This window comes from Microchirus variegatus (assembly GCF_963457635.1).
Source record: "Microchirus variegatus genome assembly, chromosome: 14".
NCBI lineage: Eukaryota > Metazoa > Chordata > Actinopteri > Pleuronectiformes > Soleidae > Microchirus > Microchirus variegatus.
This window is the reverse complement of record NC_139815.1, coordinates 3177189-3204686: the sequence shown is the minus strand read 5'-3', so window position 1 is coordinate 3204686 and position 27498 is coordinate 3177189. Positions and strand designations below refer to the sequence as shown.

Sequence of the window (27498 nt, the reverse complement as noted above, 5' to 3'; positions counted from 1 at the left end):
TCCGCGCTCCCTCCCCCCGCTGCTCTGTGAGCCGCTACCCGCGGATGACTGTCATTCGCCCGGCGAAAAACCCGACAAGCGACACGGCGGCTCCTTCCTGCGGTCGGATCGCAGAGCTTTGGCCGTCATGGCGGAGTGAGGCGGACGGAGGTCCCGGGACTCGCTGCTGCTGCCGCCGCCGCTGCTGCAGGTTGGTGTTCGTGTGACTTTTGTGTTTGTTATTGTTGAACAGATTGTGAAATGATTGGACAAATGAGCTTTATTGTGTTCGCATCCTCAGCACACACACATTTAAGCAGTGTTTGCACGTGCTGTTGACTCAAGTCTCCTCCTTAAATAAAGTGACATGTGTCAGCCTGACCCGCCTTCTATTGTCTCTGAGCTTCAACTTCACGGCCGGACACACCTCGAGAGGTGGACCGGGGGCGGAGCAGTGTGTTCAGGGCCCCCCTTTTCATGACAAGGGATTCAATTTCAGATTAAAACACATTTGCTTCATGACATGTACTCTTCTCAAAGGTGACAAAGTCGAATCAGGGATTTCTTCTTCTTATGGTCCTTTTCCACTACATGGTACTGGCACGGCTCAACTCGGGACAGTTTTCTTTTTTTTTTTTGCTTTTCCATCAGTGATGGGGGGGGGGGGGGGCGGGTAGCTTAGTGGTGCGACATGTCACAGAGACATCATGGTCACAAGTTCAACTCCACCCCTCGTGCTTTTCTTAGTACCAGCTCTGGCGAGGTTCCAAGAGAGCTAAGCCAATACTGTACATGACGTCAACAGACTGCCGGCCCCTGATTGGTCAGAGAGTGTCGTCGCTGGGAAGAGTCGTGAGCACGACGTCCGACAAAAGAATCACAGCGAATGCCGGACTGAAGATTAGTTCAAAATCCTGAAAATATGCGTTAATCTCCCAACATTTAATAAAGGAAATGTCTAAAATGTCAATATTAAAGGTGCCATATGTAAGAATGTGGCCAAAAACGGTTACTACATTCAAATTCAAAAGACAGAGGTCTTTTAGGTTTGGTCTTTTGACGTAACTGGCAACCCGTGGTTGCTCGGCAGCTGAGACTCTACTGACTGCAATGATTGGTAGACGGCGGTAGGTGGCGCCACATGTCCAAAAACATGATTTCAAAACATTTGCAGTCTGCAAAGTATTTTTTTAATGCAAATATTTTGGCTGTACTGTTGTTATATGAACATTATTCCTGAGTCTCTGTGACATATTAGGAGGATTTTATGGCCAGTTGCTTTAGATTTATTACATAATGCACCTTTAACAGAAAAGTCTGGCGTATTAAGCAAACAAATCGTTTTAATCGACTGATTCTAATGATTCAGTTACATCCAAAATAACTGCTTTACAAGTCACTAGTTTGTGTGTTGTGCTGTGATGGCCCCGCCCACATTGAGGGGGGTACTATATTGTAATGGTAAAAGCAACCAAACCATGTAGGGTTGAGACGTGCCGTACCGGGCCAGTACCATGCAGTGGAAAAGCGCCACTGCGTCAGGCACAAATGGAGACGCCCATAAATCGCTTCACAGGTCATGAAGAGACTGTACTAGTTTGTGTAATATTGTAATAAAGCTGATAACGCTCTGACACACAACAACAGCATCTGTGGTGATGGTGCTGGACTCAGGTGAAGTCGTCATGGATCGGGTCGAGGGTGAACACAACAGCAGCTGCAGAGACCCGTTGGAGCCGGATGCCAGAGCAGATCCAATAAAACTCACAAGAACACCGTCCAAAAAGAGCAATGCGGCAAAGAAAGAGAAGGTGTCCCACAACGGACTCCCAGCCCAGACCCACCACAGTCCAGTGGAGAAGAGATCACTAAAAGCTGGGGCCACGCCCAGAGCCCCGCTCCGCCGTCCCCTCAGTCTGGATATGACGCCGAGGAGCCTGCGAGGGTCTCAGGAGCAGATGGCGGACAGGCGGCCTCCTTGGCGCAGCGGCTCTGCTGCTCCCTCACCTCCAGCTCGGAGCCTGACCAGCCCCAGTCTGGGTGCAGGTGGATGGATGCGGCGCAGTGAGAGCACCTGCTCGGTCAACTACTCCCTGGGGCTCCGGGCAAGCAAGGGGCTAATGCGACCGGCCACCTCGCTCCCGCACATCGCTAAAGGGACGGGGGCTACGCCGCAGCCTGCGCCCGCCAGGTCCTGTCTGCTCGTGGCCCTGAGGCCTCTGAACCTGGAGCAGGAGAAGCAGGCGTTCTTTCAGTCGGATTTCAAGTACGAGCCCCAGTTTGAGTACACGCAACCTGAGCCGAGGTCTGTGCTGGAGAAGTACCGCGAGGGCTCCGGCCTGTTCCTCGAGCAGGTACGGTCTGTCACCATGGAGCCATGTCACGGCTGATGAAGACGATAGTGATGGTGGTATCCCCTCTCTCTCTCTCTCTGTGTGTGTTTTCCCTCTGCAGGCGGTTGGAATCATGGAGTGCGTCCTGAGGAAGTTTGGCTCTTATGAGAACTTTGAAGTGGTGACCGGTGGAAACGTGCTCTCTAAAAGTCAGATTTGGGCATCTGTTCGCAAATATCTGCAGAAAGAAGGCTGCGTGGGCGAGGTGAGCAGGCTCGTGTAAAGGACCTAAAGGGGAGTGAAAGTATCTTAGCAGAAAATGAAAAAAGTTTTAGAAGTAAAAATATAAAAAAAAAAAAAGAGGAATTAGGATTGCGCCATGGTGGCTCAGTGGTGGGGCGAGTTGGGGCGAACTGGAAGGTTGTGGGTTCAATTCCTGGCTTTGCTGGTCTATGTGTCCTTGAGCAAGACCCTTAACTCCACGTTGAAGCCTGTGAATGGTAAAACTGTAATGTAAAGCATCAAGATTTGGAAAGCTCTGTATAAATACAGACCATAATACCGACTGATTTTATTTGGTGCTAAGCATTGGTTCTCAAAGTGCGGCCCGGGGGCCAATGGCGGCCCGCAGAAACATTTCTGGCGGCCTGCAATGAATTACAGTAGATGGTTTTAATCCAGGAGCTACTAAGCTTGTTAAATGTTTATTGGACATTACTGGATACAGACCAATAAGTGTAAACTGTACAACTGTATTTACTATGTCATCAAATTTTGGATGACACAGTATAGTATGACGTTTTTGTCCAATTTTGGAGTTGAAATTTTTTCCCAAAAAATTGTCACATTTTGGATGACATAGTAGTATGTCATTTTTGTCAAATTTTGGACCAAACTTTTTTTTGAAAAAAAGTAGTCAAATTTGGGACCAAAAACTTTTTTCCCCAAAAATTGTCAAATTAGGGACGACATAGTATATAGTATGACGTTTTTGTCAAATTTTGGACCAAAACTTTTCCCCAAAAATTGTAACATTTTGAACAACATAGTATAGTATGACATTTTTGCAAATTTTGGACCAAATAAATGTTTTTTCTTTTAATTGTCAAATTTTGGACAACAGTTATTACGTTTTTTTTTTCCTTTGGCGGCCCTCAGTCCAATGTTGGGTTCCCAAATTGGCCCTCAGGTATCAAAACTTTGAGAACCCCTGGTGTAAAGTGCAGATACGCAAACTTTGTACTTAAGTACAGTAAGAAAACACTTCAATAAATCATATTGTCATGTTCCCTGACGATAATGACGATGATGCCTGCCTGTGTTTGCAGGTCGTGGTGCGTCTGTCCGATGAGCTGCTGTCTCAGGCAGTGATGGTGGTGGAGAACCATCGTCCCACACTGACCATTAACCTGGCTGGAGCTCGGCAGCACTGGCTGGAGGGGATGCTGAGACATGAGATCGGTACGCTGCAGCTCATCCAGTAACCACACTGCCAAGACAGTTCCTGGTGTCTAACCTTTCTCTTGCGGTCCTGTCGTGACTCGTGACTGACGGGGTTTGGCATGCGCACCTCTCATTACTGTAACTCCTAGACTGTTTGATATCTGATAGCTGTTTTTTTTTGTCTTTCAGGGACACATTATCTGCGAGGCGTCAACAACGGTCTGCAGACGTGGGCCGGCACAGACGGCAGGAAGCAGTTTGGCCTCAAACCAGCCAACCCCACAGAGGAAGGCCTGGCCAGCCTGCACAGCGTCCTGCTGAGGAAGCAGCCGTATCTGTGGCGAGCGGCGCTGCTCTACTACACCGTCTACCACGCCGCCAGCATGAGCTTCAGCCGCCTCTTCGGTCACATCGCGCGCTTCGTCCAGAACCCCGACGTCCGCTGGGAGTACTGTCTGAGAGCCAAGAGAGGACAGACGGACACGTCTCAGCCCGGTGAATGCACACACACACACACAGGTCTTCATGGATAGATAAGCAGGCTTACTTGTGACAGCTGTTAAGGGGACAGATAGTTTTACATGGAGAGGAATGTCCTTTTACCTTAGGATATCAGTCATACTAATGGGACAGATGTTACTGGGACAGGTCTTAAGTGCTAGATTTAGGGACTGACTAAAGTGTATGTGTGTGTGTGTGTGTCTGTGTGTGTGTGTGTGTGTTGTCAGGCTGCTTCAGTAAAGATCAAGTTTACCTGGACGGAATCCTGCAGCTTCTCCGCCACAGAAGGTCTATCGACTTCAAGATGTTGACGTCTTTAGGAAAGGTGAGTGGGACACCATTCATTCATTCATTCACTAACTCATTCACTCACTCACTCGTTCAGGACACAGGTCTTCAGCGACTCATCGAATGAAAGAGTGAACGCGTCGCAAAGCTGTTGCTTAAAATTCATGAACAAAGTTTGAACAGATCAGAGGTAAAGGAGCTTCCTGAGCAGGTGCTGCCCCCTGCAGGGCAGACTCAATAGTGACCGCAGTTACTGACCAGGTGAGGGGATTTTTAATTCAGTCAGAACATGTTGGTGTTAGTGATGGTGTGTTAACCCGTGGATCTATCACGGTATCAACGACATTATTCTCACACAGTCGAGGTATGTTTTTACTTCATTGACAACGTCGTGTTTTAAACAGTATCAGCTTAAGAAATACTGATAAAAATGTAATTGAGTAATAATTGATTGCAAAATGTATCTATATTGTGAACTATATTGATTATAGGTTATTGTTTTTGTTGTTTAAAAAAAAGCTCACACACTAGCTTAGCAACATATTTACGTATTAAAACGGAACTTTGTGTACGACCGATTCAAAGCAAAACAAATAAGACGGAAGTGAAATTGACAGCAGAAGTCAAGTGTTTTTATCGTTGACGTGAGTGGCAGCCATTTTGGAATACTTAGTCAGGTGGTTTGTGTGGTCGCTCTGACTTAAAAGTCGGAAATGTGACTTGAGGGCAGGCTTTGAGCCAGCAGGGGGCGTCAGGGCCGCAAAGATGACCTATTTTTTCCTCCCGTTTCCCCCGGTAACCACCCAAACGATGTTGTGATGACGCATGCAAAAACTGTGGCCAGCACACACCTGTCTATACCCACTAAGAGTCTGTCCAAGATCAGTTTGGAACACCAATAAAACTATTCCAACAAAGATGTACCTATTAAATGCTGGAAAGTCTCTTTACGCAAAAGCGAAACTTGGCTGCAAACAGCACAGATTATGAACTCCCCGCGACAGAACTCTCTTCTCTCTCTCCCTTTGAGCAGTTAACTAAGGAGATCAGCTCATCTGATGCATCTGCTATTCCCTTTATTACAGTGCTAAAGCGTCTTCTACACAAAGATTGGGACACCCTCTAAAAAAATCCTAGCTAAAAACCTGCTTGAGGGGCCGTTCCAGTTGAAAGTCAACTTGGAAACTTGGATATCTCTCTGACACTGTTCCTATCTTCGACGTTTGCTTTACGATAACTTTTACTCTCTTTCCTTTGTTTCCCTTCCTTTCACATGGCTCATCTGCTCCTCCATTTTTGTTGTCAAAGCGTGGCAGCACCGCTTAGAGGCGTGGCATAGCCACTACAGCATAGGGCTGGATGATATAGTCTTTTTTGACTACATTGTTATTTTGCAGATATCCGTAAGACAACTCTTATTAATTGTATTGAAATTTAAGGATTCAAGTAAATTGATGCATGCATGTTTTGCAGACTTAATCCATCTTACTATTTAACAAATTAAATGATTTAAGTTCTCTCCAGGATTGCACAAAAATCACACAAAAACAAAAAAGGTAAATTTGCCCAGTGTGCTCCAGATTATCTTATATACTGTCAGAAATATATAGAAAGAGTTGTAAATATATATTAACAAAATCCTCAGTCAAATAGAAAATAATACTTTTACTTGACCTGTTAGAACTGTCAGTTTTTTCCAACAATTACGTTTGAATGAATTTATAATGACCCAGTAATTTGTTAACCAACCCCTACAAATGTGTTTTACGGGAAACTCTTTCAAAACGCATAAACCGTTAAAAATCTCGCAATAAATTTGTGGCGTTGTACTCTTAGCAGAGTGTTTTGACAGAAATGACGTACTAAAGAGTTTAACCGCCCTCTTCGCCGCACACAGGTGTCGTACAAGGACGTGGAGAGGCTGCGTCCTCTGGCGACGCTCACCAGGACCAGAATCCCGCACTTCATGCGAGACCCGGAGCGCTACCTGCAGCACCTGGACCACATCGTCGCGGTGAACGAATTGGACGACTCGGCGCTGCAGTGCCTGCTGCCATGGCCGCCGGAAGCAGAGAGGACGGAAACGGAGGACGCTCCCAGTGCACCGTCGACGCCGTGCGTGACGTAAAAGAAAAAAAAAAAAGTACCCAAAACCCACTCTTCGCGATACGAAGTTTGGTCCGAGCAGCGATTTCTGTAAAACTTGAACAACACGAAACAAAAAGGGACATAAACACAAACACCTCTTAGCTTCACTGTTGTCTAATGCATGTCACAGAGGCCCCTCCCACTATACAGTTACCTCAACACTGCTACGCTAACATGTACCCGACGTTATAGTTGTAGACTAGTATTTCACACACATATTTAAACGTGTTCACAAAGCTTTATTTATTTACTTTGTGTTTTTTTTACTTCAGACTGAATGTCACTGGTTTTAGCTTTATACTTTTGTTTGTAGATTTGCATTATATAAAAAAGGACACCAAGGACACGCTGCATTAAAAAATGTATTAAAAAAAATAATAAATAAAAACCGGAAGAAACAACTCAGGCCTGAATCTGTAAAAAAAAAAAAAAAAGTCACATATTCACATTTGGCCAATCAGATTATCAGCTCAGTTTCTGTCTGAAAGGTGTCCTTGGTGTCTTTGGATCAGTTTGCTACTGTGATCATGTGACGTGTCCCCGATCTCCCACCTCCACTGAGTAAACCAACTCTTTGTTTTGCACCGTTTCAGGAACAGTTAAGCATTTTGGGAAGGATTGGAAATTCTTGATTCAGATATCCAGGATCCAAGATAATTACCATCCATGAAATCAAAATAAATCCAGGCAGCCTGATTGGGGTTAAGTACACTTTTTATCACAATGTGCAATATCATATATTGTTTCCATCTGTCTGTTTAAGAGGCCAGGAGCGGGAAGCAAGAGTTAAGCAGTAGACAATGGATGGGCGTATGGTGTTTGTTGCAGTATTCGTTTTGTAACGTTGTATCAATTTCCTTCCATGAATATAAGGCCATGTGACTGTCTCGGTGCTCTGCCAGCCTTTCATTGAAAACGAAGAGTTGGCACGCACCGCAGCCGACAAAATGACACACGATATGGCGTCTTTTTTGGCACCCGGGACACTACGGCGAGTATAAACCAAACTACGGCGAGTGATGTTTACAGTGGCGTCGTCACATTGTGTACTGTAGGGGGAGCTCTGTGAAGAAAAAGTTCCGCATTAAGCTCCAGCAAAGAATTCCCAAAAATGTCTTACTGTTCCTTTAACCTGGCACTGAGAGATGCCATCTTTTGTGTGGCATCTTTTTGCTTTCTTTTTTTGGACACAGGAGGAGGAGGAGGTGGCGGGGCTGTTGTTGTGCGTGCCTTCAATTAATAGAGCATTATCAGCTGTAGCTCGCCATGTGTTTGTATGCTGCTTTTTACCGCGATTGACCTTTAACCTTCAGATTTCTAAGTGATTCTGGGCCTCGTCGTCTTAAGAGCAGATTTTAAGAGAAGTTTTTAACCTGAGCACTTAAAACAAAAATGTGAACACTTCTGTGATGCAGTTTAATACAATGATCTGAAGGTTATCATATCATATACAGTATACATTGACTTAGTACTGGGTTTAGGGAAATCTGCAGTTTTGTATCATATCGGCTTTTAATCCACACGGAATGCTGTGTTGATCAGTTTCCGTGTGGATAAGGCAATAAAGATTCAGTTTCTTTTTCCAAATACAAATTAGCTTGAATATGAAAAAGATTGTCAGAGCTGTTCTGTTGAGAACTCTTGCTTGTACGTCATGTCCCACCATGTTTTCAGTTTCACTACTCTGTCAAGTGGCGAGGTCTCCAGTAAAAGGAAAAAAAACAACTCCAAAACAAACTTGTCCGTAATTGTTTAAAATATCTCATGGTAAGTTAATTGTGAGAATAAAAACAATTACGACATGAGGTTTTCTTTTACTACAGTAAATGGGCTTCCATATGCAAGACAGAGCAACGTGGTTCATATTAAAACATCAATCTCGCTGTTCAATTCAAATCAATAGCAGATTTTACACTAGGGCTGCAACAAGTTCATAACTTAAATAATCAAGTATTCTGATAGATTAATTGGTTTGAGTGTTGTTGTTTTTCTATAAAAAAAAAAAAAACACAAATCATTAAAAACCTAATCATTTGAGAGGATCATCAGGGAACCAAACAACAAATTGATCAAGACAAGAATTGATAATGAAAATCGTTTTGCAAATCGAGTTGCAGCCCTATTCAAAACTTTCTCTGAAAACGCAGTCCCATTTTACAGTTTTATGGTTTTAAACTTTACATTTGTTTTAAATGCGCGTGCGGCAGGCCCTCGTGTGCAGACCTCGTCGGTGTCAGCCCACCCTCGCCAAAATGAAACGAATGCACCAACAGTGTTTGTTACGCACGAATGTTGCACAAGTGTTTTATGTTCTGGAAAACACCTTCAATTCTCTGGTTTATTTATTAAATTGTGCACAAAGTAAAACAACGGGTCTGGTTTGTTTTTTCAGGATGAATCCAAACGTGAAAATTAAAAAAAAGTCAGATGCGTGAGTTTTAAATAAAAATGTTTATTCTCTTTCAATATAGCTTTTGTTCTATCAGAGCAGAAAAGAGCCTCCGCGCCACTCAGTGCTAAAACCTGGAACTGGAGCTGAGTCGCCATGGCGACCGACAAATGTCTTTACAGTAACATCAGCAGCCTGACACGGAGCCAACAACAGTCGCTTTGCTCATTAACGGGTGGAGGGGGACGCTGGGATCTGACTTATTTGTGACTCGGACCAAAGTAGCGCAGATTCCCGCCTGTGTGTGTGTGTGAGAGAGAGAGAGAGTGTGTGTGTGCGAGATTCTGCTGTGGTGTTAACGTCTCGCTCCAGTTTGGCTGCTGATGTAGTTTTCTGCCACGAAAAGGTCACAAGTTGAGGTAACAATGATTTTTCCTGAATGATTGGAAATGGGGGGGGGGGGGGGGAGAAAAATAGATTAATAACTCCTTCTACCGCAGGATGACCAACTTAAACATCCAAAATTTGTGCACGAAGCTTTGCACGATGCTGCTTTGGATCCTCTCGTCAGCCACCAAACACAAGACTGTTTGTACCTCAATAGAGCTGAAACAATTAAAAGATTATCATAATAGCTGACAATTAATCGAGTAATCGATTAATCAGTTTGAAGCTTTTTATTAAAAAATTATTGTTTTAGCTTCTTAAATTCGAGAACATCGTCATTTCCAGGTTTGGTCATTGACAGATCCAGCATTTGAGCACGATGCTGCTTCTCCATGATACAGTTCGAGCACAACTCGACTCTCCTCGACCTGGTTTGGGTAATCGGCCGCGTCGGGTTAGGTTAGCACGGATGTGTGTAACTGCTTTGTCGTCATTTATACACGATGTACGACTCTCTGGATTCTCTCGTCAGCCACCAAACACAAGACTGTTTGTACCTCAATAGAGCTGAAAAATATTACTAAATTAATCGTCAGCTATCAGCTATTCTGATCGTTTTAGCTTCTTAAATACGAGAACATCGTTATTTCCAGGTGTGGTAATTGACAGATAAATCGATTACGGAAATAATCATTAGTTGCAGCTTTTGCCATTTAAAAATAATTAAATAAATACAAAAATCATGCTGGCCACAAATCAGTGTCCAGCAGTCTGTCACATTCTCGTAACGGCTCAGGTTGCTTGGAACCTCACAACAACAGGTACCCTCGCTAATGGAAACCCCCCCCCCCACCAAAAAAAATGAGTAGATTTGAGTTGTGCTAGAACTGTATAATAATAATTTATAATATAATATAGATAATATAATATAACCATTGTAACTAAATCCTCTCTTCAGCAGCTAAATCTGCTCAATGCCTGATTTTGAAAAATGCCAAGAACTGGAATGAGAGTTGAGAGAGTAGTAGTAGTAAATATGATGAAGAGAGACAGACCAACAGCTTTGACATAAAGACTTAAATAGCCACTAGCAAAATATGAATGCAGTAGCTTGTTTGACCAGAGAGGGGAGTAGATAAACCCATTTTTATAACATGTATAATTTCAATACTTCAATTAACGAGATACATTTGTTATTCTAGTTTACACGTGAAAAGGTGGTTTAGGGGGTTACATTACACCATATAAAAATAGAATATTAATACGCGTTACCTGCTCTGTGATCATCATGTTGCATTGGAGCTGCTTATTGCCTTTGTGCTGTCTGTGTTGGCGTTTGCTTGTTCCTTCACCACAGGATCTGAGGGACAAAGACACTTTAGAGTGCGTGTGTGTGTGTGTGAAGCAAATGCAGAGGACCATTTCTCTTCTGTAAAAGACATTTTTAGTCGTGAAGCATAGAACTCCTAAAACAGTGTAATGATATAAAAACCCAGTGAGTTGTATCACTAGTTTAACTGTTGAATTTGGTTTGCTAACTAGCTGAGACGTCTTTACCTTGATGTAAAAAGCACTTTACTTAAAAATCCTAAAGATGAGGAAATGATAAAGAGAAGAAAAACAGATAGAAGAAGAGACTCCTATCACTGGTAGATACAGAGGGAGACCGAGAGCAGAACTGTGGCTAAAGAGAGAGAGGTTTGCTGTGTCCACCTGCTCCACTTACAGAAGTACGGGTGCTGCATGGCCTCGGTGGCCGTCAGCCTCTGCTGGTGGTCGTAGCGCAGCAGCTTGTCCAGCAGGTCCAGAGCCTCTGGACTCACCAAGTGCTGGTTCTCCGACTGGATGAACTGCTCCCAGCGCTTCCGCGTTTGCCTGGACACACGAGGTCAGGTTGTGACGCGTATGTGACGTTATGGCGACGTCAAAACAGCCACTGCTCGACTTTGAATGAATCTCTGATACTCACTGTCCCAGCAGGTCTTTGAAGCGAGTGTCCAGTTCTATGTGATACTTGTGCAAGTAACCAAAGAGCTCTTCAGTGCCGAGAACCTTAGCGATGCGAACCAGCTGGAGAGCAAAATACATGCGGGCTTGAATGCATTAGTTACAAGCTATATTATAACAGGTGTTTTTTTTCTGAACCAGGTAACTAGGGCGCCGTTTTTGTTTCCTCTTAAAAATATCAAATTCAAGACAGTAAACAATATTACCATTTGGCAATACTCCCACCTTCAAATGTAAATACAAGAAGAAACAATTACAATAGGGTTCTTGCACAGTCGTGCTCGAACCCTAATAATAATTTCCCCCTTAGGGAACCTCAGAAGGTTCTTTCTCCCCAAAAATGTTCAAAAGCTCTGCACAGGGAGACCCCACACCATACTATTTTTTCCAGAAAAACAGTCTATCACTTAAAGTCCCAGTAAAACGACTCAAAGCTCAACAATAACTTCAGGATTAAACCAGGATTTTTCACGTCACAGTGTCATTCATGTTCCCTGCCACCGGGGACCGTCACCTGATCGTAGTTGTCCTGGCCATGAAAGAACGGTTCCTTCAGGAAGATCATACTGGCCAACATGCAGCCTAGACTCCACATGTCCAAACTGTAATCGTACATCTACAAAAACGGGGCAAAAAAAAGGGATGATTTCAACGACATGAGCTGAAACTAACGTGTGTTGTTGTGCGAGTGAACGGTAACAGCAGATACCTGGTAGTCCACTAGCAGCTCTGGGCCTTTGAAATAACGCGAGGCCACCCTGACGTTGTATTCCTGAGCGGGATGGTAAAACTCTGCCAAACCCCAGTCGATGAGACGCAGCTGTGAAACAAATGAGAATACAGGAGCGTGGTTTTAGAAAGAAATAGAATAATAATTTGATACAAAAAAATCATGATTGTACAAAGAATTTCAATTACAACAAAGCAAGGAACCTTTCTGAGCTGGTGGTCGATCATGACGTTGTGGGGCTTCACGTCTCTGTGCATGATGCCCATACTGTGACAGTAGTCCAGAGCCTTGATGGAAAGACAACCGTTTGTTTATCATAGTCTTAAATATTCAGTACACCATCGGTCACAATAAACTATCAAATCTTAACTGGTCTGAATTGTTCTCCTTCTTTAGAGAGTGCTTTTTAACGGTGCACGCTAGAAGAGCGGAGAAAGTGTTGTTGAATATTTCAATATAAGTGTTTTTTTCCATCTTCTCACATGTAAGGATGTTCTGCTCGTCTTCAGATTCAACTGCATTTTGTTTGGTTAAATTACAAATAAATAAAAAAAAAAATCACATGGGGTTGAAATGGTCTCCATTCATGGTTCTCAAACTCTGTGAGTGTCTAAATTTTATGGACTGCACCCCCTAGTGTACAAAACACAGAATACATGTGCTATGATGAGCACAGACAACATTTGATATTCTACTTTTGCAGAATATGAAATGTGATATCGTTGTATAATTGGCACATTGTTACATTTAACCATTACTACAGTACAAATAAATGAATACGATGATGTATTTCTGTAATAATATACCAGGAATGAAACAACCACAGTCTTAGCGTCACACTTATATATGATACTGACTGAAATGACATTAGTAAAGTAAAGATCACATTGAATCAATTTGTGCCAAACTTCAGTAACATAAGACGTGTTTAAGTGAAGAGGAGCAGAGAATCATAAACTCAGAATGTCAACTCGGATGCAAACCAACCAATGATTATTCAATGACTTAATTATTCATCAACTATTTGGATAATTGATTAATAGCTTTTTTCTCTTCCTTTTTCGTACCTTGAGCAGCTCATACATGTAGTAACGGATATCAAAGTCTGTCAGCTTCTGGTAAAGTTCCTGTCAAAGAGATCAGAGACGTCGGTCAATACAGCGTCCAGGCATCTTTCACATGATGAGGGTTATGCATGTGATTATTTATTGTGTCAAAGCGTTTGCATGGATGGTAGTTCTGCATGTCCGATGTTGGCCAAACATAAACAGTTACCTTAAAATCTGTGTTATTGATGCACTCAAAGACAAGCGCTGGTGTTCTGGACTGGGAAGAGAGGACAACATAAACGTAACTGAGCAGAGCAGCAGGAAGGTGGAGATCATCTCACTCACTCACTCACACTCACAGGAGCACAAATGCACAAGCATGACTGGATTATCACTGCAGACATGCTCGTGTGCAGCAAAAAAGGTGGGTTTTGAACTCACCACAGGGTCTTTGACGGTGTCGACCAGGCGGATGATGTTGGTCCCTCCACGTAGGTTTTCAAGGATTTTGATTTCCCTTTTGATCTTCTTCTTTTTGACAGGCTGCGCACATAGAAATGCATTGAAGAGAAAGAAATTCAACTTAAAGGCGCCATCTGTAACAATGTGTCCAAAAACAGTTACTACACTCAAATTCAAAACACTGTGGAGAGTCGTATCCGCCTCCCACTCCACCCCCTCCCCTCCAAACTCGGGTTGCCAGAGCGGTTGGCGTATCCTCCGTCAGCGAGGAGCGACTGTGGCGAGCCCCGCTCTGAAGCTACAGAACGTTGCGGGCGAGAGCGCTCTCCCCGGCGGTTCAGATGACACAAACCGGTGTGTGGATTGTGTTGGTCCAGCGCGGGGGGAGGGCGGCGCTGCGGTCCGTGCTAGCCGAACAGTCCCAAATCCGAGTGCACGGACCTCCAAAACCGAGGGAACAGTTCAAAATATAAGAAATGTCCACCTCCGTCGAGCTATGATGCTAACTTAGTTAGCCAAGCTGAACTTACCTGTCTAGGAGAAGCGTAGCCAATTCTGCATCTGTTTTGAAATTCCTCTCAGCTTTCAACTCTCTCCACCGTTCAAAAGCATGTCCTATATAGACCCTTGCGTTGCCGCAAACTTTATCATGGCGTTTTTGACATTCATCCCTAGGTCTTTTATGTTTTGTTTCATTTCCATTGAAGCTCAGACGTAACTGAGACTATTCTGACTGCAATAGCTGGTAAAGGCGGTAGGTGGCGCCTCATGCCAAAACATTATTTAAAAAAATAAACATAAATTTGCGGTCCACTGAAGATTTTTTTAATGTGAATATTTTGGCTGTACTGTTTTTGTTGGTATTCCTGGTATTCTGTGACAAATGGCCAGTTGCTTTAGATTTAAAACTGTGTGTAAAGCGATAAAAAAAATCAAACAAAATACTCCAACTATTCTGACTTTTTCACCTTGTGAGAAAATGTGTTAATATCCAAATAATCTACACCACCGGTCACTTAGAAATGTCCTTATTTTTGAAGGAAAAGCACTTCAGAAATACACTCCATACATTGTTAATGTGGTAAATGACTATTCTAGCTGCAAACGTCTGGTTTTTAATGGAATGTGTACATAGGTGTACAGAGGCCCATTTCCAGTGTTCTCATGGTACATTGGGCAAAGTTTATCGTTATGAATAAAAATGTTTTACAGTATTATGTGTACAACTGAAACGCTGTTGCTGATTTATTTACATTTCTTTTTGGATCATATTAGATTTTACAATTGTATCTGTCCGATATAGCAGATTCTGTGATTTTGACCAGCATTTGACGAGCGTCGTATCAGCTCATCACTAGATTACTATCTATCACTATTAGTTTTATTATCAGGAAATGTCTTCATTCATCATGGCGCTCACCTTGAGGATCTTCACCACCACCTTCTCACTGTTGGTCACATTTATGGCCTCGAATACTTCACTGTACTTCCCTCGACCAAGTTTACGCACCAGCTGGTAGTTGTCTTGATTGCTGATGAGAAACACAGGGTATATTTTTTAGAATTATTTGAATTTCTTTAGAAGAACAAGTTGGCAAACAACAAAAATCTGTTTCTGTTGAGAAAACAACATGGATAACCACTTGTGATTTATGTTACATTGAAGATTACTGTAAAGTGTTGGTAGAACCATCTTTCTGAAACTCAAAAATTGTGACATTATCCAGTCCCTTTAAACTGCAATTCATGATATTATTGCTATATCATGTTTAGTCACATGAGAAAACAGCACGAATCGTGAATGTCCAGTGTTAAAATATGTGTAAAACAAAAAATATGAACTGCACCTCCAGTTTGGCACATGTGCATCATAGTCCCAGTATTCTCTATTCTTCTGTGTGTTGACATCGGTGTACACCCGAGCCTTGCTGCTGGCTGGAGTTGACCCAGGCATTGCTGACACTGATGCTTCTCCTCCTGCTGAACACTTGATGGCTCGATACTGGAGGGCTGAGCAGCGACTCTCCAGAACACACGGCTCTAAGATCGTTGTGCTGTGCTTATTAGCATTGGCTTTGGTCGATTGTGGCCTCTGGTGAACGGCGCCGAGCCGGTCTGATGCAGTCGTCGTGCAGACGGACAGAGCTATGAGGACTGAGCGTGTGAAGCCCCTGAGCAGGACGTGTGGCAGGACGGGACGAAGACCTGCCAGCTGCAGACGGACAAGAGCAGAGAGAGCGATGAACTCTCACTGAATAACCAAACTACGTTTAGTCATTCTCTCAGACGAAGTGGCAAACTGGCATCAAAGAACGACAAATAAAGTCTCAAACATTGCACCATGACTTTAGACCACTTGTGCACTCTCAGACAGCATCAAAGCAACGAGTTGGAAGTTCAAAGTGAGCATGACAATGAGGATGCAAGGCATGAGATGTCCATAACAAATAACTTGGAGATGGATGAACTTGTGAGAGTTTTTGCAAAGGGAAACAGGAGACGGTTGTTGTAGAGTGGAGTGGAGAGAAGGATTGGGGAGAAAGGAGATATTTTTGAGCTGTTAAGTTGCTAACATACATATACTATATATAAATAAATAACGATACTGTCAAACGACAATAAATTACATAATAATGAGAGCCACCTTATCTCTTGCTCCATATTAATCAAATTTCACTATTCAAGTGGCTGGAGTTTATGTGAGGAAGAGGAGAATGATGAGTGAGCAAATTATCATATTGGGAATAAATCTCTGGTTGCACTTGGAATAAAGAGTTTGAGAACCACTGCCTTAGGTGTGCTTTGCACCTAATCAAGTGGCCGTGAGTGCATTTTTTTTTATCATTCAGTAGACCATAAATGGGCAGTTTCACTACATTTGTTGATGCTTCTCTATTAACCCTTGAATGCTTTTTGTTTGCGTGGATTACAATTGCTTGGGGATCCTGAACGAATTGCAGGTGTCGTGTTGAATGTTGCTCCCCGTCACAAACAGACCTGCAACCCCCCCCAAAAAAACTGTATGTATAACCCGTCACGACACACACACACGGGCCTTTACCACAAGCCACAAACCTATCGAGACCACGAACAAGTTCGTTTAGCCTTAATACTACTGGTTAGAAGTAACAAGTCATCTCAACTTGTGTCCAAACCTGAGCGCATAAACATCAATTTCTACAATTTAATTTCCAAGATAACTAGCTAGCATTTACGGTGACCTAGCTAACTTGGCTATACATTTTTTTAAACACACTGTAAAACTACAACCTCGCGTGCAGAAGGTTGGTCAATGTGAGCAAATAAGTTGCGTTATGCTGTGCAATATATGAGTGAACTGTGTACGATTTAATGAAATCAGCGGCATTGGTAAAAGTAGGAATCAATAAGGGGCTAAAGTTAGCCGGCTAACCTCTTCGTCGCTACACCGGAGCTCAGCGGAAGTTAGCTCGTTAGCACCGGCGGGACGTCGTCCTCTCCGCGCAGTGACGAGGCACCATCGGCTCTGAAGAGGCCGATAACCGGTGTAAAATCAGCAGGACCAGAAATACGATGGTGGTGCGTCCAGAAAGGCGGCGGTGGTCCCCGAAAAGGAGCTGGAGGACCTGCCCTTTCGCCGTAAACATCCCCCGGAAGTGAACCGACAGCTCTGTGACCCGGGGAAGGAGCGGTTAACAATTACCGGCAGGTGGGTTCAACAGTGGAGGGACAGTGCACATGATCGAAAATCGCTATTTAAAATATCAATTACTATTATAATAATAATAATAATCTGTTTAACTAATTGTTAGCAGTACACGCAAGTGACTTTAAAATGTTCAGTGTTCGTGATTTACTATATGAAGTGCCACAGGACCTCATGGTTTATAACTAGGTCTGCAACTTACAATTATTTTTCATTACTGTATAGGTGTATAATTTCTTGAAAATTATAATAACGTTCTCATAACCTTAAGCTGAGCCAATGAGTCTGAACTGGGACTGACATCACTCCAGTTCACTACATTCCAAAGAGAAGCCAGAAAAAAATAAACTAGTATTCATTATTTCATTACAGTCGATAACATGTTTGTTGTTGACACAAACACGTCCATGGATAAAACCTGTTCATTGCTATGTGTACGAATGATTTACAGTGAAACAGTAAACAAACGAGACAGCAGTGTTTGTATGGAGGCAGCCTTTCCATACTTACTTAAGCAAGGGCCTTGCATTATGAAGGCTGCTGTCTTGCACCGCCATGTTTCTACGGGAGCTCGAAGGGACAAACCAGGCAGAGAGTGTGTTTAGAAGCAGACACATGCTCAGGAAACAAAAAATACAAGGTCCTTATTGGTATGCAAATGCTTGAATAGGGAGGAGTGAGGGAACGCGACTTGTTCCAATCTTCATTTCCACCAGTAGATGTCACTAATTCTTACACACTGGACCTTTGCAGCAGTATCATGGTATCATGAATGGTCATCCTTAAAAGGAATTACTGACATCTAATGGTGAGACTGCAGATTGCAAAAATATTTTAGTCTCTTAGAACTCTGCACCCGAGTACTCTCCCACATTTTCACTCATGTAAAATAAAGAATAAATAATAAAATCTCATAGTCTTGACATTAATCACTTTTATGGACTCACAGGTTAACCCTGACAATTTCGTGAACAGCCATCATGGACGATGGTTAACAGTTTTCTGATATTTTGGACAAAATCTTAAATTAATCATTCAAATAATATGCAGCTCTAGTGTAGTAAACAATGTACACCTTTTGTTTTCTTAAGGGTGGTTTATTTTAATTATGTTTATAATATGAACAGGACTCTATAATCGATGATATCCATATGTGTAAATCCAACATCGCTACACCTGTTAAGTCATTCCCGCAATAGGCTTTTGAAGGAATGAGCCCCATCACTCGCCACCGTTATTTCCTTTGACCATAATTTCTGTAGCCTTCTTTTAAATATACTGCAAAGATTGTACAGAATATAGAAAGTCACACGTTGAACTAAAGTACACACATTTATACTTTATCCCTGGTTTGAACCAACATATAAGTCGCAACTTTGAGGCTACGTATATTTCATTTGCTGAACTTGTGGTCTGGACCAGGAAGAGGCTAGAATCCCGGGAAGAGGTTACAAGGCCAATTCTTCTTCAACAAAATAAAGCAGTAATAACTGGAGGAAAAAAACAATATTACTTTTGTTAGATCTATCACACAGTAACTAATGCAGCTAGTTTGTGGCAATTAAGCACGCTAACGCTCGTTTTGTCGAGTTAAAACTTTGTGACAATTGATCGGGAACTGAAATTAAAGTGCTTGCGAAATACAGCAAGCTCATTCATAGTGAATACAAAAGCATGTAACATAAGCACTATACAGTTTTTCAATGTTTACATAAGCATATACACACAGTCTATAATATAACAGAGTTGACTATGCCATGAATCAGTAGTCATAAATATTACATTGTGCATATTCTATTGCACATGTCAAGTGTATGTATGACATGATAGGTATGGGTTAGTTACCTAGATGTCATTGTTTTAATACAAAGATGCAACAACACAGATTCCATTGGACACAGGCTATACATGTTCACAAATCCACTTGTTTTTCTTCTTCTTCTTCTTACAATGATCTCCTAAATAAACCAAAACTATAATACAACAGTGATATCCAAGTGTGATAAATATTCATGCACAAACAGATGATAACTACCTAAGATCTAGTATGTGAAAATATACTGCTGCACAAGCCAGCCGCTGCGTACTGACGGGAGGGTTTTTTTTGTCTACACGAGACATGAAATGAACAAAAACACAAGAGGAGTGATCGGTTAAAAACAAAACAAACACAAAAAAAGGCACGTGGATTTTTAAAAAGGAGCTTAACATGAGCACAACCGTTATCTGACAACTGCCTGAAACTTCTTCTCAACTCACTCAACAACAGAATCAACAGTCACAAAACAGACGACCACATGCAACCACAGAAAAAGGTCCCACACTCGGCACTGGACAAAATCAAGATCTTCCCACATTTGACTTTAAAAAACGTTTTCACACCCTACACATGTTCAGAAAGAAAAGGGATCCTGATCCGCTTTGTTGAGTTACTGTGTTTTGCCTTTTACTCGGTGAGGGATGAGGATGAACAGTCTTACAGTCTTACTAGAAATTATCAAAGATAATTAATGGGTGAACGTTTTTAACTACAAATGGGTGAGTGGAGGCTGGCACACGTTGCTTTGAGAGGAAAAAAGTCTACAATGTCGCACGGGACTGGAGAGAGTCACAACTCATGGAATGCACGGAGCTTCAGAAAAACTCTCCCCCTCTGCAGTGTGTTGAACCGTGTGCTCCTGCAAAGCTGTGAGGTCAACAAAACGCTCCCCACACCATACACACTTGAATTGCGTCTCCCGCGAGTGCACGCTCTGGTGCTTGGCCAGGTGCTCGCGCTGCTTGAAGCTCTTATCGCAGCTGGCGCACTTGAAAGGCTTCTCCCCGGTGTGAACTCGCCGATGGCGCTGCAGCTCAGACGAGTACCTGAAGCGCTTTTCACAGTCGGGACATTTCAGTGGCTTCTCCCGGGTCGGGTCGCAACGGTGCTGGACGAACTCGGACGACGAAACAAAGCGCTTGTCACACAGGGAGCATTTCAGCGGTTTCTCTGTGCAGTGAGAGTTCTGGTGGCGCTGCAGAGTCGAATTCTTTTTGTAGCCTTTGCCACAAACATCGCACTTGTACGGCTTCTCCACTTCACCACCACACTTGTGCCTCAGCAGTTCTCCCGACTGACTGAAAGACTTCTGGCAGGACGCACATTTGAAAAGACTCTCCATACCATGAACCTGCTGGTGGTAAAGCAGGTGAGACGGCTGAAGGAATCCCTTATCACAGAGGTTACACTTAAAAGGGCGATCAGCTGGGTTTTTATGAGTGCGGCGGTGGCGTACAAGAGCGTACTGCTGTTTAAAGCTCATCTGGCACTCCTCACACTGGAAAGGTCGCTCCTCAGAGTGGGTGCGCTCATGTTGCCGCAGGTCGGACGGCCGCTTGAAGCTCTTTCCGCAGGAACCACAGCGGAACGGCCTCTCGCCTTCAGGCTGGCATTGATGGTGCAGGAGCTCGGACGACTCTTTAAAGTGCATCTCGCACAAATTGCACTTGAAAAGGTGCTCGCCCGAATGAGCGTACATGTGCCGCACGAGGTGAGAGCGGTGCTTAAAGCTCTTCTCGCAGACGGCACATTTGTACGGCCTCTCGGAGCTGTGAGTGCGTTGGTGGTGTGCCAGGTGTGAAGACTGGCTGAAGCTTTTATCGCACGTGTCACATTTGTATGGCTTTTCACCGGTGTGCACTCTTTCGTGGCGGGTCAGCTCTGACAAATGCCTGAAGGCTTTGTGGCAAACTGAGCATTTGTACGGCCTGTCCGGTGCAGAGGCTTCAAACGCAGGCGGTGACGAGGCACTGATGGCGCCGGATGACTCACCGGTGGAGGGTTGCTGAGGGTTGGCAGCTGACGAGGTTGGGGTGACGTTTCCAGACCCGGGCCGGTAGGTCTTCTCACAGATGGAGCACTTCATAGGGTTGTTTCCGTTGCCGTGCGAGTTGTGATGCTGAGCCAAGGACGTGAGCAGCGAGAAGCCCATCTTACACACACCACACACAAAAGGCTTCTGCTCCACCTGCACACACTGATGTTCTAGCAGGTCCGTCGCCTGGCTGAAGATCTTCATGCACTGCGTACACTGGAAGGAGCGGTCCTGGGTCACCATGCACTGGTGCTCGTGAGGGTTGGCCAAGTGAGAGATGTCATGACCGCAGGCTCCACATTTGTGCCCTCTCTCGCCCCCTACCTGTAGGCCCGGCTGCTGGGCTTGAACCGAGAGCTGCTGGCCATGTTGCGGCTGCTGGAGGGAGGCATCTGACTGCAGGACAACGCCGTACACAGTGCAGCCCAGGGCGTTGTCGGCCGTCTGGGCCAACGTGTGCACAACAGAGGGTGGAGCCACTGCGTGTTGCTGCTGCTGCCACGCCTCGGTCATCCTTCCACTTCGCATGCAGGGACTCAGCACTCAGGAGATTCTGGAGGGTGGATGTGGTCCGAGAAATAGAAGTAGCACACCGAGGGAAGCTGAGTGCTATTCCTGCATTTACACACCTCCTCTGAGAGAAGTAAGAAAACCTGCAGGGAAAATCAAAGAAAAATAATATGAACAGTATGACGACATAAACAAACAGTGTCATTATTTTTCAATTAGTTCATACAGGATGCTAATGTAACAGTCCAGTAATGCTGCAACAAACAATTTTATCATAATTGATGTGTTGCATATCTTAACTTGTTTGGTCCGTAGAATGTCTGAAAATGTTGACAAATGTAACCTGGAAATGATAAATGTTCTCAATTGTTTTGTCCACAAACCAAAATGATTCAGTGTTCATGATTTCTCTTTATATGCAGTGAAGAAACCAGAACATATTCACATTTAAGAAAACTTTTATTTGCCCTACTGTCTAGTACATGAATCATGATCCATTAAAAATAGCCATAAATTACACAATTATACATTAAATATTTTGCAGGCGTGGACAGAATGTACAGCATGAATTATTTTTGAATTTGAGCTTAACAGAAAAATACCAAGCAAAGGCAACTTTTTCCATTATGAAACCTTACAATATAAAGGTTTCCCTCTTTACGATCTCACATTGTAAACTAGACTAGAGGGAGATCAATTAGTAGGCCAGATATTGCCATTAGCCACTTATTATTTATCAATAGGGCAATTATAACAAATTATGCAAGTTTTAGTTTTGACAACTCCTTTCATAAATTCAATAGTTTATACATAATTCTTTATTGAAAAACTGTGAATAATTGCACTGCAGTACAGACATGAAATGTAGATCAGAGCGAGACAGACCATTATTAGCCCTTGGGTGCCCTGATGATAAAAAAAAAAAAACCTGTATCAATCGACCTCTAAATGTTATTTATTGTGAAAATATACTTGGACGCATCATTATTATCTCAATTATTACATTATTATCTTTATTATTACAAAATAATAAAATAAAGCATCTAATCCATCAGTATTTGCCTCTTGCTTATGCATGTTGATTTGAGGACTAAGAAGCAAACAGCACAGTGGTAAATATTACAATTATAAATGATTTTTCCATCAAAATCAGCTGGAAAGGCGCTGAGGAACAGCTGATTTCTGCAGTCTCTATCTCCACAGTTGTACCACAGGGTTAGGGCTACCACAAATGTGGACGCTCCACCACCATCGTACTTAACGAGTTCTGTTTGAAACAGACACACTTGTTCCCAGGGGCGATTCTAGGGTCAGAGCTTTAGGGGTGCTGAACACCCAATGAGCCTCACCAGTCACCACCACGACCCTGTATTGTGGGTTTGAAATAAAAATAAATAAAAGTAATTTGATACAACATACATATAGCTGCTTTACATTACCTGGATGCTGAAGCACCTCTAAGAAGGGGCTAGTGACCCCTATGCTTGTTCCAAATGATTTTTAAAACTATCGTGCACAGATGCACCAATCAAACTGTGGCCCTCTGGCTGCAACAAGCTCTAAGATTTATCAGCTTCTGAAAAGTGAATATTTTCTTGTATTTTTAATGTCAATGTTTTATGAAAAAAAATACAGTAAGAAAGATTTGGGTTTAAAGACATTTGAGAACGCAATTTTCCAGACAAACCAACTTAGTCAAATAATATTAATCAAACGTGAAAATAATCATTGAATCTATTTCACAGAATAAAATTGATACAAAGCAAGACAACGAAACTAGAAAATGTGGCAGCAATCTATTATTCATTTTGATAAATCAATGTGGGTTTTTTTGTGTGGGTTTTTTTTTTTAAATAACCAAAACAAGTTATCTGATTTTTCAGCATCTTTCAAGTGAATATTTTCCGAATATTTATTTGCATCATACAACAAAGAACTCTAGAATTAAAAAGGCATAATTTTTGTTTTGGGACAGACTAATATATTTATAAACATAATTATTCCAAGCAGGGTTATGGGAATGTCCCCACTGTGGGACAATATTGGGAATATGGGACGTATTTGAGAACACCAAGCACCATTCTTCAACATTTTCTGATATTTTATGGACAAACCAACTTATCGATGAATCGAGAAAAGAACGGCAATCGAACATGAAAATAATAATTAGTTGCAGCCCTGGTCTATATTATTTATAGATATATTTATTTATATTATTAATTATTTTTCTTAAGAGAATTTAAGTAATACAAAACAGGACAATTCAACTAGAAAATGTGACTACAATCGGTTATTAATCAACTACCAATTTCATCATCAACTACTTTGATCATTGACTTGGGTGTTTTTTTTTTAAAATCAAACAAGTTCTCTGATTTTTCAGCATCTTTCTTGTGAACATGTTCTGATTTCTTAGCTCCATACAACAAAGAACTCATTTTTGGCTGAAAACCCTATTATTCCGAGGATTGGAAAACGCCATCCACCATTCTTTCTTGACATTTGATGGACCAACCAAGTTATCAATTAATCAACAGACAATCAAACATGACAATAATCATTAGTCGCAGCCCCAATCTAAATTCCAATGCATATTTATAATAAATGTGATACAAAACAATCACATTAATTTTTTTACTGGTAATAATAATGACAGCCCTTAATCATAAGACGTCAATAATAGAGCAATCATTTGTGTCAAATAAAAACACCAAGGCTAGCTTACAAAGGCCGCAATCAGAGTCCTGCGATATGAATAAAACACATTTAACAGCACTGCTATTGTTTAAATCACTCTGGTGTTAGTAGAGCTCTTAACAGAGCCATGTTTACTCCAGAGACCTTGTTTCATTACAAGAAAATCTACAAAATACAATATAACAGGGGCAAATATCCAAAACTGGGCTAGGTCTATTTCCTGAAAAGCCAAAAGGGGTACGTAATGGTAAAAGAGAGTCTCATTGAAATGCGTGTTTTATGCGTTAAACCGTGTCCTCGTCCTACTCACAAACATGTTTTATATTTAACGTTTACTTTCACGCGGGTGTGAGTGTTGTTTAACGTACAAAAAACGAGCGGTTCGTCTGCTACCAGACGCTCGTTTGTCGGCTACAGTGGCGGAGCTAAAGGCTAACAGCTAAGTGGCTAACCGCTAATGCTAAGCAAACAGCTGGACCTCCGTTCACATTATCTCCATCGATCTCACATCACAAGCCACATTTACGGTATCGGTCTCTGTCCGCGACGAGCTAAACGACATATTAACAGAAATAAAGGGGGGCGTGAGTCGGCGGCTTGACCGGGAACTCACAGGCAGAGCCGCCGCGGCTAAGAAGCGGTTTTTATGTAAAGCGAGGCTCCGCTGCAGACGGACCCCGAATCAAACTAGGCCTCCCCGGAGCTGCAGGGGAAATCCGCCTCCCGCTGCAGAGCTCCTCGTATATGTAAAAAAACAACAACAACAATATTTACACAAAAATACGATTCACGCGAACATACCTGAGGTGATTATGGGTGGATTTCGCTGCCGTAGTGAGCCTGAGGTCGATAGCTTTCGATTTGTCTGGGGCTCGGAGCACCGGCGGTGGAAGGGATGCGGTTGAAGCCGGACGCCATCCTCCTGCAGACGGACGGACACCGGAAACCGCCACGCAGCGATCTGCCGCCGCCGCTGCTGCTACAGCCCCGACATGGACCACGTTGACCGATAAGTCCGAAACAATCCGAGGAGGAAATAAAATCGCTCCAAGGGTTCGACTGCAGAAGATTCCGTCAGATTTGTTTAATAAAGGAGAATACGAGCCGATATCAGCATATGCGTTTCTCCAGTGTGACACCAGGGGGCAGTGTTTCACACATTCACCCACACACTGACCTACAAACAGCCACTAGGCAGTCTTGTATAAAGTATCTTATTAAATGGAGTATGTTACCAGAAATTACTTTGTTATAAGTTGAAGTCACTTTACAAAATATTACTTAAGTTAAAAAAAGAGTCTTACTGTATATGTGTTTTACTGCACTACATCAAAAGTAATTTTCTGATATAAAATGTACTTAAGTTTTAGAAGTAAACGTTTTTGTTTTTTTAAAGTGAGAAGTTCAATCACTAGTTCAAATGATCTTTTTTTTTTATTATTATTATTATTAATAATTTCACCTCATCTCATGAAACACATCCGTCGAAGCAGATTATAGACTTGATATTTCTGTAGCCTGAGGGCATCTTCTCCACTCTGATGGTAGAGGTATAATTAGCTGTAATATGCAGCTTCGCCACTAGAGGTCACTGTAATCCACTCACCCAACCTTCATAATACAGCCCAGTTACTCCAACATTCACTGCTTTCCCACAATAAACCTGAGAAAAATCTCTGTAGGACCTTTTCTGGCTCAAACACTGACCTCGTCAGAATAAGTAGTCCTCATGGAGACCAAAACCTGGTCCTAATGAGGCAGAACCTAATTTCTGAGGAACTGGATTAGGCAAATTGAACAATAAATCAGGGTTCTGCGACCTATGACTAGATCCACATTATCATTATTATTATTATTATTATTATCATTATTATTATTAATAATAATAATAATTGTTTTCTTTCAAAGTGGACACCTCCTATATAGAGAAATGGAAGGACTCAATAGATCTACAAAGTTAAGTGGTTTATTTTAAGGTAGCCCAACATGCTTTCTCTTAGTTAACAGGTAAAAACTACATAATAACTATTAGTAATAACTTATTACGTGATGTCATCTTCATTTTATTGGTTCCAGATTAATTATATTTGGGTGGAGGGGGTCAAAAATGGCTCTTCTGAGTCTCGAGGGTTGTAGACCTCTGCTCTAAATCGACTGTAGGTGTGAAAACTTGGCTCTTCTGAGTCTCGAGGTTGCAGACCTCTGCTCTAAATCGACTGTAGGTGTGAAAACTTGTCTCTATGCGACCCTGGATTAGGGTTAGGTATTAACTGGTTATGGATAATGCTATGTTTAGGCTCTACAAACGAATGGACGTAAATACTGCATTTAAAGCTACAGTATGCAACATTCTGCGTGGATATTCTCTGAAATCCGATAGCAGCTTAGGATACTGAGCTTTTTCAGGGGCCTCCTATTTGGGGCCCCAGGGTTTTTGCCATCAAAAGTCCTCAGCTCCACTCCGATCACACACCCTGGTATAAAGAGTAGAACAGTACTTCAGATCCCCCCCCCCCCCAAGTACCACCAGAGGAAGCTCCCGTACCTACCAGTTTTTCACCCAACACCTAAACATCTTCATTTGATAATGTCTATCCCGACATGAAGATGCTTGTAACAAATGACAAAATCAATATTTTCAGAAACCAATTAAGAAGAGCATTCGTTGCAGTCAGCTGCAGTTTTTGTTGACGTTGGAATAATTTGAGACAGCAGCAATAACCACACCAAAACTTGTTAATTTCAAACATTTCATTATTTTCTCCACATTAACTTTGAAACAACCTCATAAACCAAAGAGTAAGAAAGAGCATGCTCGGGCATGCAATGATGTCACAACATGATGATGCCACTGGGTGCGAAGTATAAAACATACAGTAGCAGTAGAGTTTTTTTTCTTTTATATCATTCATAAACTCGGGACATTCTCGGTATCCACTGAGAGTTAGAAGCGAGCGTTTATTTTACACTGCTCTCCGTGTCTCGTGTAGCCTTGTGTTGCTGGATAAAAGAGACGAGAGGGAGGAACTCACAAAA

The 27498-nt window shown here is 42.5% G+C and overlaps 3 protein-coding genes across 3 annotated transcripts; 1 reads left to right on the top strand and 2 right to left on the bottom strand.

Moving 5' to 3' along the window:
• kiaa0895l lies at window positions 1-9048 on the top strand. Its single transcript, XM_083901145.1, has 7 exons — window positions 1-190; window positions 1627-2333; window positions 2434-2577; window positions 3641-3773; window positions 3945-4250; window positions 4484-4581; window positions 6442-9048. Exons 2-7 carry the CDS (start codon window positions 1638-1640, stop codon window positions 6670-6672), a joined length of 1608 nt encoding a protein of 535 aa, XP_083757271.1. The 5' UTR covers window positions 1-190; window positions 1627-1637; the 3' UTR covers window positions 6673-9048.
• A 107-nt stretch (window positions 9049-9155) lies between these two features.
• Window positions 9156-17343, bottom strand: LOC310936414 (casein kinase II subunit alpha'-like). Its single transcript, XM_083900475.1, has 13 exons — window positions 17129-17343; window positions 15564-15928; window positions 15137-15248; window positions 13696-13797; window positions 13481-13531; window positions 13273-13332; window positions 12409-12492; window positions 12185-12295; window positions 11990-12091; window positions 11438-11538; window positions 11195-11343; window positions 10741-10828; window positions 9156-9516 (listed from the first exon to the last, which is right to left on the bottom strand). Exons 2-12 carry the CDS (start codon window positions 15668-15670, stop codon window positions 10755-10757), a joined length of 1053 nt encoding a protein of 350 aa, XP_083756601.1. The 5' UTR covers window positions 15671-15928; window positions 17129-17343; the 3' UTR covers window positions 9156-9516; window positions 10741-10754.
• Window positions 17344-18502: 1159 nt separating this feature from the next.
• Window positions 18503-25380, bottom strand: znf319a (zinc finger protein 319a). The gene is made up of 2 exons (XM_083900484.1): window positions 25264-25380; window positions 18503-21908 (listed from the first exon to the last, which is right to left on the bottom strand). Exon 2 carries the CDS (start codon window positions 21781-21783, stop codon window positions 20017-20019), a length of 1767 nt encoding a protein of 588 aa, XP_083756610.1. The 5' UTR covers window positions 21784-21908; window positions 25264-25380; the 3' UTR covers window positions 18503-20016.
• Window positions 25381-27498: the final 2118 nt, after the last annotated feature.